Below are 17,049 nucleotides of genomic sequence, written 5' to 3'. Positions count from 1 at the left end.
AGGTGTTGACTTCTGTTTTAATCAAACAAGCCCCTGCCCCAATAAAAAAATTTTATTTTTCATTGCATGGTCTGAAGTAAGTACCAGCACAGTTTTTGAATAATAAAAGTGTTTGGATAGAAGGGACCAACTTCAGACCTAAGTGAACCTGCATTTACTCACAGCATACTGACTATCTCCCAGTACATGAGATTCTGCTACGCTGTTTCTCGGCAATTGGAACAGAGGAGGCAGGCAGCCATTTTCAAATCTTTTAGACTATCCTCTGATGATGATGTTCTCTGATCAGCTCTCAGCACCATCTTGCTCACCCCACAGGGTTGGGAGAGGGGCTGCATTGCTGGTCCATGTCTGAATGCTGAGAATCAGGGTCTGTGGTGCAGATCGGGTAGTACAATTTTGGGCATATTACAGCTCCAAGCTGGAAGTCTATTGGAATTTTACTGTTCAATTCTACAGGACCAGGACGGGGCCCATGGGATCAAACTCTGGTCTAATTTATTTTAAGACAAATGTGAAATATCTCCACTGATATCAGTAGCTTATGCTTCACATCCACATACAAGATTTGCCTCCTACTGTCTGTATCTTTGCCATTATAATACCACATGAAACACACACAGACAATAGGTTAGCAAGGGCACATTGATACAAATTGTCATATTAAGACGGTCTAGCTGCTTTTCCAGTCAGTATTAACAGTCTAAGAGTTTGTAACAAAGTGTTATTTATTAGACCATTACATTGCACTTACAAAAGTTAAGGGCCAATCCACTGTTAACTCTAGCAAAATGCCCACTGATTTCAGGGCTGCAGGATCATACCCTAAATAAATACTATACACAGTATATCTAAAATAAATATATAATTTAAAATGAAAAATATCTTGTTAAATAGCCCCCCACCCCCAATTTAATAAATCCCCGAACTCAGGTCTCCTTGGAGTTGACGTCTTTCACAGTTAGTTCCTCAGAGTACATCTGATGGATCCAAATTTGTGTTTGGTTGTAGTTACTTCATTTCCCAGCCCCTACTAAAGCTGGAAAGCCAAGGTCCATTTTTTTCCTTCTCTTCATGAGTGCATTCAACCAGGCGTCCTTGAGCAATTCTGTTGGTAAATAAAGTCTCCAGCAGAAAGCATCTTTTTCCTGTAACTTCTTCCACTTTAGGACATCAAATCTTATTCAGAGATGCATGTTTTAGTGAAGCAATTATATGACAACCTCTAAACACAGACGTGCCACTTCCGCTCCAGCGAACTCTCCACTGATTTTTAAATAGGGCCAATAAATAGAACTTTAGTCACTGTGTCTTGTTTCTTCATGAAGGCAGAACTGCTTCACCACCAAATCCTGAAATAAAACACAGCACAGATCTGGTTCATTTCATACCAAGACTTTTGCCTTGTGCAGCCAACACTATTTGGCATCAGGTGCAGAATCCTCATGCAGGGGCACTTGCAGCACAAAGATGCCAATTCTGAAAAGCTCTTCAGCCCATGCATTGCAGTTTGAGAGTCTCTGGCATATGCTTAAGTGCTTTACTGAATCAGGGCCAAAGTAATTATCGCAGCACCCAGACACAACTTCTACTGTCTTGTGTGGGAATGAAAAGTGCTGAGCACCTCATAAGAAACACTTAGAACCTTGCAAGATTAGACCCTAAAAGAAGCTGGGAATCCAGCAGCACGAAGATGTAGGTAGAACCAAATGATCCCACATAGCTGTGCTTATTTTGCACTTTTCAGAATCAAGACAATAATTTATTTTGTCCATTATTGGGGATCATAAAGCACTTTGCAAGTGGGGGAGATGTATCAAGATAGCTGCAAAGAGAAGGGAATTTTGTTGGCTGCAGTGCACTCCTTCTGGAACTCACTGCCAGAAGAGTTTGACTAGATCCAAATATAATTGTACCAACAGGCAAGACATGTCTTCATCATTAAATCTCCCCCCACCTTCCCCGAAATGACACCCACTGTTATTCTAACTAACCCAGTAACTAATGAGCAATGGTGAGGGAATCCTTTTTGAGACATTAGTTCACCCATGCAATGTGCACAGTATTTTCCCGATTAAAAAAAAGGAAAGTATATTTGATGTCAGTGTTTGGACCAGCAGGGAAAGAACTCCCAGCCCTTTTCCTTTTTCCCCAGTGCCTGCTCACCAGTGAAATGCAGTCACCTCTGAGGTGAAGCACTGCACGATTCACAATGCACAGCAATGTTACATAACATTGAAAGCAGTAAAGAAAAGTGTGCCCAGCTGGATTGCATTACAACAGTGGTTGAAGTAGAATTAAAGGATGATGAAGTAATAAGGGAAGGACAAGGAGGAATGAAAAGGAAGTTGCTTTATTTATTTATTTTAGTTTCAGACAACATTTAAGGAAGGGGAAATGACTCAGGGAATCAGAGGGAAAGAGATAGTTCTGAAGAGCTGGAGCAGAATGAGTGAAAAAACAGCCCCCAACTGCAGAGAAAGAAGGCCAAAACCAAAAGGGGCAAGCTTGAGAGTAGGTGGTTATGAGATGAGACACTGGCAAATCAGACGAACTGGCTGGGGGATTCAATGAATAGGCGAGCGGGGAAGTGAGTTATTCAGGGAAGGGGAGGGATACAGGAGTAACAGATTTGAGTGTGGTTGGGTGGAGCAAGGCACTGGAGTCCAGCAGAAATCATCTGGGGAATTCAGAACTGGCTTAGCCAGAAAGCCAGAGATGGGTGTGGAGTGATGCGTTCACTTTAGGAGGGTGGCAGGGCTGAGGTGCTAAAAGCAAAGTCATGGTTTCTCTCTAGTTGACAGGCTGAATCCCATCAAATAATTCTAAGGATTTAAAGAGTTCATCTTTATTTTTTATCCAATCCCAGATAACATAATTGGGCAGTGCTCAAACACCGTGCTCCCCACCAGTCCCAAAGGGAAGTGCAAATCACTATCAGACTGCATGGGAGTACAGAGCTGGCTTAGGGGCATGGAAAACATACAGCACCCAGCAAAGTTCTTGTGAGCAGCTATCTGCCACTTCCATTGCACGTGGGCCTGGCTAAGGCTAGGCTAAGGCTGCCTATGCCATGCCGTTGTACCTGTGCTGAAGACTTACCTTGCAGGGCTCCAATGCCATCAAGGGTTTACAGCGATGCCCAACTTAATTTTCTCTTCATTTTCCACATCATAAACACCCCTTTTGTGACACCTGCAAATGAAGCAAACAGATGTTCAGCAAAGGGCTGATCGCTGCTGCAGCCAGGCCCCACCTTACTCAGGTCCGAAGCTCCTGCTGGCTTTACTGGGGAAGTCTATAGGCAAATCTATGTTTAGGTGGTGGTTCCAAAGCTACAGATTGTATCAGGGATACAGTGAAGCCATGCATGTCCTATCTCCCTTGCCTACACTAACTCCCAGGTAAACACTAACTCTGCATTGCACCAGCTGCCCTACATCCCTTGCCAGGAAGGAAGACTGCAGCAGCTTCTCATCACTGCAGATCCCCCTAATCTCACACTCTACTACTGAATTCGGTTCATAGAAGCCCAGGAAGAATGGAGAATAAATCCTTCCATGATAAAAACAACCTAGGCAGCAAGGTTAGCTCAGGCCACACATGACGTCAGCTACTGAATCAGGAGGCCTCCTGCCTCCCATATGAGCTACTTTACTGATTGACAAGGCTGGGGTAAAGAAGGCATCTCCCCAGGAATACTGGGAGCTGGTTCACCCTTGGTAGGGCCAGGTAGGTAAGATCATGGGTGGAATAGGTTAAGCTTTGGGGTACGTTGCTAATACAGCATTGCAGCCACCTTTCCTCTCACCTGAGCATCAGCAGTGCAGCGATGATAATGAGACACATGGATGACAGCACCACTGCCACAACAGCCAATGCTGTAGTGTGGTCGTAACTGGTGGAGGGATTCTCAACAGGGAGGGTAAGGCCATGGCATCTCTCTCCATGGTATCCTGGCTGGCATCTAGTTTAGAGAGAAGAGAGAGAGTTTTAAAGGCAGTAGTAATAGGGCACTATGAGAGCCAACCCTTAATCAGGGTGTTAATAATCATCAGAAATGTTGCACAGCCCCTTCCATTCAAGTATCATAGAGCATCTCCACCCCTTTTCTCTACCTTAGCACAGCTCAACAGCTCTTTTCCAGCAAGCTCCAGACACTACCTTTACCCTTTCCTCAGCACTGAGATTCTTCAGCCCCACTGTCACCACTGCTGGCCTCTGTGGCACCCACTCCAGGACAGTTTTCTCTTTCTATAGGGCAAGGCCCTGCAATGTGAATACTATCAAAACAAAACCTCTTGCTTTCTTCTGTCCTCCCCACCAGTGTCCAGTCCAGCACCCTGCTAGACCCTTTGACACTGCTGCTGCCAAACTTTCCCAGTGGTTTTCCTAGTGTACAAAAATGGGTGTTTTCTAAGTGAACATCAGGCTGGGATTACCCTGAATGGTTTGGATTCCCAGCAGGATGGCCTCAGCCCTTCATCTTCCAACAAGAAGCATATCAGATTCTATGCAATTTGCCATAATAGGCTCTTCTCAGTAAGACTTGAGAAACCAAGGACAAAAACCCTGCTTCACCTTTGTGCATGTTAGTGACACTTATACAGTTGCATAAGTGCAAGTGTTGGCACTCGTACAGATTTTAGATTTCATTTGCATACCTATGTTTGCCCTGTTTCCATTCAGAGCATACCCAGAAAGCTGCCCCTGAGCCACACAACCTCTAGTGGGGACTAGAATTATCTAGGTGCACACAACTGTATGGGCCCCAAAACTTTGATCAGAGAAAAACTGCAATTAGTGACTGCTGAAAGGTAGAAAAGGGGACCCTCCTCAACCAGCCTAATATTGGTAGTTAGGGCACTGTCTATGGGAGTGGGACACCCAGGTTCTAGGTCCCCCCGGCCATCCAGAAGGACTGAATCCACATCTCACACTTCCTAGTAGAGTCTTCTCACTGTCAGGCCATAGACTAGATATTACCCTGAGCATGCTCCTCTGGAAACTGGCACACTGGGCAGCAAGGAGGGGAGGATATTCATAATTTCATAGATTTTTAGGGTCGGAAGGGACCTCAGTAGATCATGTGGGGCCAGGAGGAAGAAAGCAAGCTACAAGGAGCATAACTCAGTGACAGGAAGGCTGCACTGGAAGGTAAGGCCCCTAGGTTCTGGCCTGGGTCCCTGCCCCAATATGGTATAAATTATCCCATTGCTGTTTGTTCAGTGGATAGTATATGCAAAGTGCAGAAAAGGCACTGGGGTCAATATCCCTCTCACTGAGTTACACTCCCTCTAGCTTGTTCTCTTCTTCCTGGCCACATATAGCTCTTTCCCTCTTGGCTGTCTACTGGGCCAACATCTAAGCGAGCCCTTCCCCGTTGCCTCATAGTTAGAGTACTTTGCTGGGAAGGGGGAGATATGGGTTCAAATCCCTTCTATGTAAGGCCTAGAACCTGGATTTCCCACCCCCTGGACTTGTGCCCTAACCACTATGCTCCTGGGATGAAAGGCAGGAAGGCTCCATCACTGCTTCATTTCCAGAAGTTACAAATGCACCTGGACACCTATTTAGGACACAGAAAGAGAATTTAAAAGTCACATAAGTGCTAAAAACTGCACTTATATGGCAGTGAAAGTTTAACTGTGGTACTTAAAGGTTAGATATTAATCTTCCTCAAAGATCTTTCTATCTTGTTGAATATTAGAGATTCCCAGGGCATATTCAGAGATCTTGCCTTGGTGGCCTTATGCCAACTGCCTCCACACCCCAGTGGTGTGCAAGGTGCTGAGGTAGTTTTTACTGATGACCTCCATCCCAGGGTAGTCTTCATTTCACTAGAGTAGTAGGTGACTATACAAATGAAATCATTCAGTTATGTGTGTCAAATAGCTGCGTAGTGTGTGCTGGCTGGCTGGCCCTCATCCATGACAGTTGTTTGCACCAAGTCACCTTCAGTATTCAAATCCTGGAAATCTACCTTCAAATGCACAAGAGGCACAGAAGATTAGTAGGGAAGCAGACCCAAGCGTTGGAGCTGGGACACAACTTGATTATTTGGCAATAGAACCTGGGACAATTCAGTCATTACACACCCTTGAAGCATTCCTGCTCCCATGGGGTACATAGTGAGGGGGGGGGGGGGGGGGTCAGTTAAAATATAAGCTGGCAGAAGTGTTGCTCACTCCCACAGAAGTTCCTAACCAGTGGTGGCTGGTTCCTATTAGCACTTGAGGGGTTGGGAACTTTTGATAGTTCTTATTAGGACTTAGCACAGTAATCACACCCTCAACTTCCTATTTTCAGAGAGGGGAAGTCCCATTTGAGAAAGCTGAGAACAGATCTGACTTTGTGTTCCTTAACTGAAAGGACCTAGATTTAAACACTTTGTTCATAGGGTCATTTCCCACACACACACACACACACACACACACACACACACACACTTTTTAAATGGGAGCCAAAACACATGAAACTCCCCTGGATCCAGGTAATTACTCACTAGAAATAGAATCTGCATCAGAGCAAAGAGGCCAGTCACCCAAAAACCCCTCAGTGAGTCAAAGGATAATAATGTAAACAGCTTAATATATACAACCTTTACACTCCCAGACCCTTGACAAGACCCAATCGGAGAAGGATGAGCTTATCACCAAACATGTGAACACATTCCAAACATCATGATCAAGTGTCCCATGCTGAGAGAGCTCCATTAAATACAGCACATTCCATGGGTCAGTGTCACCCCAGACGACAATACTCATGTTACACCAAAGGCAAAAAAACAAAAGGACTGAGGAACAAAATGGCCTTCGACAAGCTCTTCATATTCTCAAGAACCAGATACTGCCAGTCCCATGAACTCTCCCCACCCCAGCACACCCTAAACCTGTACTAGAGATGGAACTGGCTAATGGGAACAAAGAGCGGAATGAAACGCAAATGGCAGACAGACAGGCTGAAGATGAATTAAGATGCAGTTTGCTACGATGAGGGCAGGAATGTTCACAGTAACTCAGCTTTCTCTGGAAGTGGCTATTGGGTAACAAGAGACAGCAACACAATGAGAAATTCTGGACTCTACTGCTTCTTGTTAAAGGAAAAAGTCCTTATTGAGCTATTTCAGAGCCCCTACTCTTGTAAGGATAATACAGCTGGGGATGAGAAGAGGAACCTTCAGAACAATGGAGTCTATCTGTGACTCCCCAGTCCTAGATTAGGGGATTTTAAACCAGAACTAGCTTTTGCACTCAAATATCCTGCTTAAGTCCAGGCACCTTCTTCTGTAGGTGATCTATATGGCATGTCATAGCAGACAGCTCTGATTAAAGAAGTCTAACCAACAAGTATACCAGAGAGCTCTGTCCATACACATACACTGGGTCAACCCTATACTGCTAGTTATGGTCAACCCAAGCTGATGAGCCACTCATCCCCATCTATATCATCTTGCCACCACTGCACACCAAACACAGAAAACTGACAAGTATTGGGAAAACCAATTCCTAAAAAAGGCTCTAGTTGAACTTGGGCCATAATTCTCAGAAGAGCTTCTGCTGATGAACTTAACTGGCTCTGGAAAGCAGTTAAGGGGTTTTTAATGTGAATAGTTGATGGGTTTGCACTCTGGTCCAAACATGTGGGGTGGAATAAGTAGCAATGCTAACATACCCACTTACTCTGTGGTTTTAAGCTGCCCCAAAATTTCAAAGCTCAAGAAGTTGCACACTATAAATCAGAGAGCTATTATTTGCAGCAAGCTCAGGGACTTGGATGGGTGACTCAGAACTGGCAATAGTGTCAGAACCTCCACATCCAGCTGCTCAAATATTGCCTACATCAATACTGGTCTGCATTCAGATGGCTGTTCTGTGCCACATCATGAGATACAGGCCCGTGGGTGTCAGGCCATTCCCTAGTGAACAGGTGTCCAAATTACAAAAAGAGAAAAACCCCTCTTTAGCCTCAGCTGCTTCATCTGTGCAGCATGGTTAATACAGATATTTACCTACTTCCTGGAGATGGTGAGGAAATTAGTTCATTAGTGCTTGAAAGCTTTGAGATCTTCAGCCAGAAGGCACTTGGAACAGGCAAGGTAACAGGTAGGAATAGTAGCAGCAGCAGCATGCAGGGACAATGCCTGACACTTGGATAACGGAGAAACAGCCTCCACAGAACAGCTTCAACACACTTTTGGCAAGCTGTCACCTCAAGTGCTTTCAAAACTGCTGCCTATAAATCCAGCTGCCAAGGCCAAACTGTCTAGAGCTGGGACAGAGCCATTTAGAGCAACAGGTTCTCCTCCCACTCCCACCAGTGCATCCAAGTTACTGGAATGCAGGGGTGCTGTAAACAGAGTTGTTACATTTGAAGAGATGGAAAAAGTTTTCCTTTCCAGTCCATGGGATTGTGGAGGAAATCCCACCCACAGTTGCTCCTTTAATTTTTTTTGTTTCTCTGCTTGCCCTCCTCTGCCCTGGATGGGTGGAAGGGTCCCACCAGCCTGGCCGTTTGCTGCTGACTGCTGGGGAAGCGAAAAAACTGCAGTTTTAAATATGCCATGGTTTTTGCCTCCCTGCAGGCCAGCAGCAAGCAGCAGGGCCACCAAGGCCCATCAGCCAATCAGCAGCAGGCTGGCAAAAACTGCAGCCTATTTAAAACTGTGGTTTTCACTTCCCTGGTGATCATGAGAAAATGGGCTGGCCAGCAGGACTGCGGGGGTGAAGGGAGCGGGCAAGTGGTGAAACGAAAAAATTAAAAAGTGGTTCAAGCGCCTGCATTGAACACCTTCAAGAGCAGACTGGATGCTTATCTTGCTGGGATCCTATGACCCCAGCTGACTTCCTGCCCTTAGGGCAGGGGGCTGGACTCGATGATCTTCCGAGGTCCCTTCCAGCCTAAATATCTATGAAATCTATGAAAAAGGAGCTGCTGTGGGGTTGTGGGCTGTGGGGGGGAGGGGGTGGTGTGATTTCCTCTATGATTTATGGAGCTCCCTACACATAAGCCACCACCATGGCAAAATAGTGTTAGAGGAGCAGGACCAACTGGGGACTCTAGGACAGAGTAGCTCACTTACAGGGCTCAAACAGAATCCTAGAAGTCAGAGATGAAAACAACTCTACCGCATTCTGTCCTCTTCCCATTAGTCAATGCTGAATTAGTCCCAATGGTGTATTCTTCAGGGCTTTTATTTTCAGCTCCTGCCATTTTTCTGGCGAAACTATTATGCAGACTAGTGGATCTCTCTGCTAGACTTCACAAGATTAGAAAGGATATATGCATGATGCTGAAAAAGAATATTTGTTTCCTGTGCTTTGATGACATTAAAGAGCAATTTCTTGGTTAGGAAACAATACCCTGCAACTGTGCCGTTGTCAGACTCCCAAGGCCATCTTTTCACATAAGCAGAGCCTCCTGCTTTTCCCTGTTCACAGTGATTCTTCATGAACTTTTTTTTTTGTTTTCCTCTACCACCTGCCCAAATCATAACCAGAGCTACTGCCTGTATGATATACTGTAGGAAAGAATTAATTAGAAGGCCTGTGGATACAGCAGTAGCTCCATTCAGAAATATTTTAGTTATTTCCATTAGGGGGTGCCTGGCTTGAGATATCTATACCAAAATTTCAAGAGAGCTCAGCTGCCATTTAGGCACACTGAGTCCATTGGGACCCGAGTCCACTGGAGTTCTCATGCGGCCCGATTTGCAAAAGAGCAGAACATCTCAGCTTCTATAGACCTTCACAAAAGTTATGAGCATCAGTCTTCTGAGAGTCAGGATAAAGGTATTTGACAACAGGCTCCAAAATAACTTTTGAATGTGAATGTGAATAGCTTGCAACAGTCTCAGTCAACAAAAGGTAAACTGTGTTATCCCAAGTTCTTGTAGGCTAAACACAGAGCTCAGACAGAAGTCAGTTAAATTTGTTTGGCACCCATAGTGTTGGGGTTTTCAATGGAAGGTTGATGTATGAGACATAAGGGACATTTTTCTGGACATGTGCCTTTAACAAGACCAACAACAGTCTGTGGTTTCTTAAAGTGTACCAAAGCGATGCAAAACGCAAGAAACAAAAAGTCCAGGAAGTCAGAATAGCATCCTACAGAGCAAGAGGACAAACTAAAAATATCTCCTACGTTCTTCCTCTGTGTGGTTTAGAGAATTCAAGGAACAATGACTAAGGTTTCCCTAGGACAGAGGTTCTTTGCTACTTACATGCAGGATGGAGCTCCCAGCTCTTTGATGTATTTGCATTCTCCATGAATACAGAAGTCCTTATACTTTTGTAGGCATGGATCTCTCTTCTTCCCCATGCCTTTGCCTTTTCTCCTTTTCTTACCATTCCCTTTTTTCTTTGGAGTAACCAGCTCTTGTGGTTTTGACAAGAAAGCAACTGGAAAACAAGTTCAAAAGAAAAAACATCCGTCACCTCAATTTCTTGCTTAAAAGTGAAAGAGGGCAGGAAACCTAGACCTATTGTAAGTAATTCAACTTTGGTGCCAGCAGAGCACTTTTGTTCAGAGATCTGCCGCCAAGCAGAAATTTTTCCATTCTTGCACATTTGAACAAATATCATGGCATTTCTGATTCATAAAAATTCTGAAGGAAATAAAGGAACAAGCTACTGCAGATTCAGGAATTAAAACAGGGCTTTATCTATCTGAAATGTTGCTATTATATGCACTGGTTTCCACTGAATACAGAAGATTAGTAATTGTGTCTTTATCTAGCCTTTAATTTCTCTGATCAGCCTGATCTTTTGTAAGAGCCTATTCATGGTCCTGATTGGCCTCATTTTCCTGTGATTACAATGATGGCTTGCACACAGGACAAGAACAGTATTAAAAAGGGCAATAGGAGGTCAATTTAGGGTTTCTGAAAACAAGCTGATATCAACAGAAATGTTCTTACAAAATATGTAGTTACTTTTTTATTTGAGTGGAAGCAATTTATTTAAGTAAACCCAACTCATGCTCATTTGGCAAATGTTAACTGGAGCTTTCTGGATGCTCATTAGGGACACCTTGCAAGGTGAAACTTGACTGGGTTTCTAAACTGGGTAAGACAAAAAGCTAATTACTCGATCACGCAAAATTCTGAGTCTGCTCACCCCCCAAGTAAATTCAGTGGGAATATATGCTACTTTGTCACTTCCTCATGGTTTCTTTCCCTACTGTGGTGTTCATAAGGCAGCTAAGGAACCACCGGGCATCCAAACATCACGTTAGTTTTCAGTTTTGCAGTGAAACTGGAACAACTCCAGAAAACATAGGACATTCAGCAATGCTGATCATTAAGGGCCAGATTCTAATGCCCTCACTCACTTGGAACAGTGCTTCATTCTTCAAGTAACACCCCTAAGGTCAATACATCTGAACTTTCAGGCACTACAAAGTTTGGGCACACAGAGAAACAAAGCCATGAGGCTTAAATACAACTGAAGAATACTTTTAGATTCCCCCAGTGCTGCCCTTGGTCCCATGGACTGCAGCCCTTGTTTCCGTCCTTATCCTATTTTACAGCTTTAGAAGGCACCACGTTCAGAGAAATGGGGGAAGGAGCCACTCTCAGCAGTGCAGGAGCTTTTAGTGTTATAATTTAGTTAAGAACCAAGAAAAGACAACCAAAATATTATGTACAAGAATTTCCTGTTTCCAGTTAGGGGTCCCTTTGGTTTATCTCTCTGCTGCAGGCATTGTGACTAGCAGTACAGGGCAGTGCTCACAGGAACATGCTATCACAGGGGCCAGGAAAAGACATGCAGAACCACACTGGGCTGCTTACTCTCCTCCAAACTGGCTCCCCAGCTGCCACCCACTCCTAGATCTTTGTGCTTGTGTCCCTCTGTCATGAGATCAGAGGAACAAAGGTAACACCACTGGTGTTTATTTGGGAGAAGTTATCTGATAAGACCATTACTGCATTCAGGCCAGCAAGCATCAGGAATGGGCTGATAGGAATAGCAAGTGGGAAGGGTATGGATGAGCAGGGGCATAAGAAGTGAGGGCAGAGAGGATGTTCCTGACTTCAGTTCCTTGGAATAGCTCAGACACTCTTCCCCTCCACTGGCAAGATTGACAGAGCAGCTAGAGGCTCTAGACCTGACAGGGACTGGAAGGAGACATGCGGCACTCCTAAAGAGCACAAAGCAGAAGGGGTTCCCAACCCAGAGAAAAGCATTATTTATCATCCATTTCATAGTAGAAAGCCCTCACTCCAAGGGCAAAGTTGGCACAGCCCCTTATATTTACCATGCAAGTTAGAGTGAAGCATTTCAATAATAACAATAACCCCATCCCATTTGTGTGGATTTTGAGGCTGACAGAGGGTACTAAGTCATGGATAGGAGAGTGGGCAAGAACTAGAGAAGCCAGATTTCCTTTGCTTCATATAATAAAATTCAACCCCTTGGAACTACCCATGATTGCCCCTGGGCACTATAAGCTTTCACTTGTATAAACACTGCCCTAGACAGTGCAGAGGCAGCAAGAATTGGTGACTCTGGCCCCCAACAAAGATTCACTTAGATGCACCACTGGATTTAATCCCCAGTCCCAACTCCATTTCCTGTCATGCCACATGTGTGTAGCAGGAGGCATGACTTTGGGATTGAAGATCAGATCCCTATCATGTCCTACTTGTCAGTGCAGGGGAAGCCTGAGATTATGATTCCAGGCTCCCCCTGCACTGGCAAGTTGAAAACTGGGTGCCCACAGGGATGCAGCCAGGGATGACAATCAGCTGATTGTCAGCGTGGGCTTGGGACTGCACTGGGGCTCATTCTGGATCCTAGTGCAGTCCCCAGCCCCAAGCAAGAATCAGTGATTGTTGGCTCAGCTACATGTTCAGTGTAAAGCATCATACAAAGCAGCCATAAAATTGTCTACATTATATGTGGAACAATTTTATGGCGGATCTGCCATTTTATGATGCCTCAGACTGTGCACGTACAACACCCTTGTCAATTATGCTGCAATGAATACATTAAATCACAGCATAAGTGTAATGTGTAATGGGGGCCTTTGACTCCCCAGAGCTACTTCCTGTTCTTTCTATTCAACCCAGAAAGATTCTGGGCCCATCAACTCATGCACCTGTGTGGATGCTTTTCACCCTTCCAAAAGCTCACTGATTCCTATTGGAAGGGAAGAATGATCTGCCCCATTTGTAGAGGGCAGAAATATCTGTGGAGAAATGGAAGGGATATGGGATCAAAGTGAGGTGGAGAGAACTGGGAGGAGCAGTGATGAGGAGAGATTCTGATAGGGACAAGAAAGGAAGCGAAAGATTGTTTAATGGAAAGCACAGAAAGAGATGGAGGCAAATTTCCCCAGAACTGACTCCCTTTAGATGCAATAGCTCATCCTGCTGCTGTAAAGCTAGACAGTGTACGTCAGAAAATGACAGGAACAGAGGCAAGACAGGAAGGGGAACAAAAAATGAGGAAAGACTAGAGTACGAAACATTGATCTCTGGTCCAGTCAGCATTGGCATATGCTGGCGTAAACCTGGTGACCTCAGTGAAGTTATGCTGTTAACACCAGGTCTGAATTTGTCTGCGTGTCAAATCCTGGTCACAATCAAGCTAAAGCCTAGCCTCCTGCACTATTCAATGGGACATTCTTTGGCCCAAACCCCGGTAAGAGAAACCAGACATAAATGGACAGAGAGCACAAGAGAGCAAATCCTGAACCAAGCACCTCTGCAGAAGGGACAGTGTAGTGGCATTTCCCAGCTAGGTGTGAAGGGTAGCAATGTGTGGGTGGTGAGCAGTGAGTCACAGGCAATTTCCCTCCTCGACAAAGCAGTGACTATTACTGATAGGGCTGGGAAACAAACCATCCCACTGGATTAACCCACAAGACAGAGCCCTGCAGGATATCAAGGAGTGTGATAAAATTTCATATACAGGTTTCCCTCACTTTATGCTGTACATGCATTCCTGGAAAACCGCACATAACTCAAATGTGCATAAAGGGAACCAACTTTACAATGCAAGTAATAGAGATATGTTCCAAGACCTCGACTGTACTGGCCCCCAGACCCATTTCTACCACTTTTACAAGACAATTTTAGTACTCACCAACAGCAGACAGGACACACAAGCACAGGGCACTATCATAATGGGGATGGCAACTACAGAAATGTGTATCAGAGACAAGTGAGAAGCACAGATCCACACAGGGGACTATATTTTGGTGCGCATCACTCCCACAATGCACCACACAAAGCAGCTGACTGCGGGCTTCCACCACACCAATCACATAAGAGTGAATTTACTGTGCATATAATGAATTTTTGGTATAAAAAGGGTCATTGCATATGAGTGAATTCACACATACAGAACCCGCAAAAAGTGAGGGAAACCTGTACATTTTCTGGGACCAACCTACAGAACTGAATAAGAAAACCTAGGCCCAGAAAAGACTGCTGTAGGGTGATGGAAAGAATCTCCAATATTAAATGGTATAGGTTTATAGAGCTATTTCCATCTCCTCTTGATGTCATTAAATATTACAGGATTTTCCCAGAGAGAGAAAGAGTATGTTACTACAATAACTGTGCTGTTATACAAACCCTTTAACTGCAGTTTCCCCTTCTCCACTTTGGAGATAGCACTCCATTAAGCATTACAAAAATGAACGTCCCAAGTAGAGAACAGAGTGCTGGATCTAAGAAGTGTTACCAGGGACTCGGGGGAACAAGAAGCATGTCTGTCGGGATTTGGGGGTCATAAGAATGCAGCCCTGGGTCTGAGCACAGGGGACTTCACGGTAACAGAAGGCAAAGAAGCACAAACATAGAACTACTAAAAAAAAACTGAACTGTGACACAAAGCACACGAGCCAGGAATTTCTGTGGGAACACTCTGGCCTGGCCTGGCTCTCTGCCCGCATCTCTTTCCCCCCCCAAATATTCCTTCTCTCATGGCTCAGGGCTTAGCATATGTAAGTCAAAGACAGAAAAGCCCCTTTGGCTCTCACTATCTGTCCTGTTCTCTTGCAATGGTGTTTCTGCCTTTAGCTGTCCTCTACTTCCAGACAAAGGCTGAGAGTTCACTTTGATTACAGAAACTTTTTCCTCATCCATCCATCTGCTAGTCATACCCTGCTCAGCACCCCACAAGTAGCCCCAGGTATGAAGTCCCAAATCAAGAAAGCATTTAAGCACATACTTAAATCAATGCCTATTGAATAAAGTATCCTGTTTAATTTTAAAAGCGTGTTTTGAATGAAGTCAATGGAACTTCAGCATTTGCTCAGGTACTTTGCTGAATCAGAGCAATTGTTGAATCATGGCTATGACACAAAGTTAATTGAGAGCAGAATTTACCTCACTAGTTGTGGGAGCATGCCACACTGCTCTGGGACTCTTACTCCAGTAGACTGCTAGTAAAGAAATCCCTGGGTAACTCATTCACTTCCAGGTGACTCCAGTACCAAAGAGTGAAAACTCCTTCCTTTTAACAACCTGCTCTGTTCATTTCTTTCCCCTTCCCACAGACACAGTTAATGCAGCACAGCATATCCCTGAAATGTGTTGGGGGTGGGAGGGACGACGACACATACCTCTTGGGAGCTCAATAAAATAATCCCCGGAGGAAGTAACCTCTCTGTCCCTCTCTTCTTCATACTCGGAGCCTGCCCTGGTCTGGAAGAGCTGGACAGTCCCCACACGCCCGCTGTTTCTTTCATGGTAAACTTCATTTTCAGTCACGTCGGTCCCTTCTCCATTCACAAATCCTGAGTAGGCTGCTGGGACAAACAGGCAAACCCGTCAAGCTGCGATGTCACAGTGAAAGCCACGGCAGAGCTGGCACTTGGGAGGTGGGGGGCACTCTCTCAAATGCTTGTCAGCGCTGGAACAGGCCACCCAACAAGGTTGTAAGTTTAAGACCCAGCTAGACAAAGCCTTGGCAGGGATGATCTAGTTGGGGCTGGTCCTGCTTTGAGCAGGGGGTCAGACTAGATGACCTCCTGGAGTTCCTTCCAACCCTCAGTGTCTAGGACTCTGCTAGGGGGCAGGGGTGGAGGGCAGCTGTTTATAGCCACGGCGACCAGGGGCGAGCTGACAGCGTAGGGGAGCTGCACACACGACAGCCTCCCGCAATCACACACCAGCGCCTCCCTCGCTCCCAGCCCCGGCGCTGCCCTGCGGGCGCTCGTTCCCCCCAGCCCACCCGGCTCGCGGCGCAGCCCACGGGGGCCGCCCGGAGCGAGACCCCGATCCCTACCTGCCGCCAGGAGCAGGTTGGCAGCGACCAGCAGCCCCCTCATGTCGCCTCCTCTCCCCGGCCCGAGGCAGGAGCGCGGCTCCCCGCGGCCGCCGCAAACTTTCTGCGCGAAAGAGCTGCGCGGCGCTGCGGTGCCGGAGGCGGCGGGGCGGGCGCGGCTGCCTCTCCGACCGCTGTAGCCCTCCTCGCTGCCCGCGGCCGGTGCTGCCAGGCGGCTCCTCTTGCTGCGCTGCCGGGCGCCCACACCCACGTGCTGCTCTGAGCTGCAGCCCGATCTCGGCCGGGCCGCGCCGGCGCCGGGGTAGAGGCTGCGGGGCGCGGCGCGGCGCGGCGTGGGTGGGGCCAGGCCGCGGGGGCGCTGCCATCCGGGCACGCCCGCCCGGCGCGAGTGGGGCGGGGGTTAGTGCCGCTCCCGCCGGGCGGCCTGGGCCGGGCTTCAGCCCGACGGAGGAGGTTTCCCATGAGGGCCCCTTCGGAGCCCAGTGGTCAGCCCTTGAGGTTGGCCCGTCCTATAGGGAAGTGCCCAGGCGCCTCTCTCCGAGGCTGGGGGCACGGCACAGCCGCTCTCAGGCCCCACGTCCTGCCCGGACCATTTGAAGGCTCAGATCAGCCTGGCTGGGGAAATACCATGTATGCATGTCCAAGAAGGCAGTTTTCCTGAACCACTTTGCAGGGGAACTGCTCTTCTGGAGAGGTGCAGTGGCTTTAAACCCAATTTATGGAAATGGGAATCTCCTCCCTTGCTTGCTCCAAGGGCCTTAGGGCTGAGGGCAAGCACAATCCAGGGGCATCCAACCCCAAGCCTGCA

At 46.5% G+C, this 17,049-nt stretch overlaps 1 protein-coding gene across 1 annotated transcript; it reads right to left on the bottom strand.

Moving 5' to 3' along the window:
• Positions 1-710: 710 nt before the first annotated feature.
• Positions 711-16,640, bottom strand: HBEGF (heparin binding EGF like growth factor). The gene is made up of 6 exons (XM_006261781.3): positions 16,242-16,640; positions 15,577-15,759; positions 10,223-10,400; positions 3,812-3,967; positions 3,103-3,195; positions 711-1,352 (listed from the first exon to the last, which is right to left on the bottom strand). The coding sequence occupies exons 1-5, from the start codon at positions 16,282-16,284 to the stop codon at positions 3,123-3,125; spliced, it is 633 nt and encodes a 210-aa protein (XP_006261843.1). The 5' UTR covers positions 16,285-16,640; the 3' UTR covers positions 711-1,352; positions 3,103-3,122.
• Positions 16,641-17,049: the final 409 nt, after the last annotated feature.

This window comes from Alligator mississippiensis, chromosome 9, assembly GCF_030867095.1.
Source record: "Alligator mississippiensis isolate rAllMis1 chromosome 9, rAllMis1, whole genome shotgun sequence".
NCBI classification, from domain to species: domain Eukaryota; kingdom Metazoa; phylum Chordata; order Crocodylia; family Alligatoridae; genus Alligator; species Alligator mississippiensis.
The sequence above is the reverse complement of the archived record's forward strand: the minus strand, read 5'-3'. Positions and strand labels throughout refer to the sequence as shown.

Excerpts from the sequence above, each read along its gene's own strand:
- HBEGF (XM_006261781.3), bottom strand. The coding sequence starts at position 16,284 with ATGAGGGGGCTGCTGGTCGCTGCCAACCTGCTCCTGGCGGCAG. Across the intron at positions 15,760-16,241 it reads CAACCTGCTCCTGGCGGCAG|CCTACTCAGGATTTGTGAAT; the intron begins GTAGGGATCGGG and ends TTGTCCCAGCAG. Across the intron at positions 3,196-3,811 it reads GCTGCACTGCTGATGCTCAG|GTGTCACAAAAGGGGTGTTT; the intron begins GTGAGAGGAAAG and ends CTTCATTTGCAG.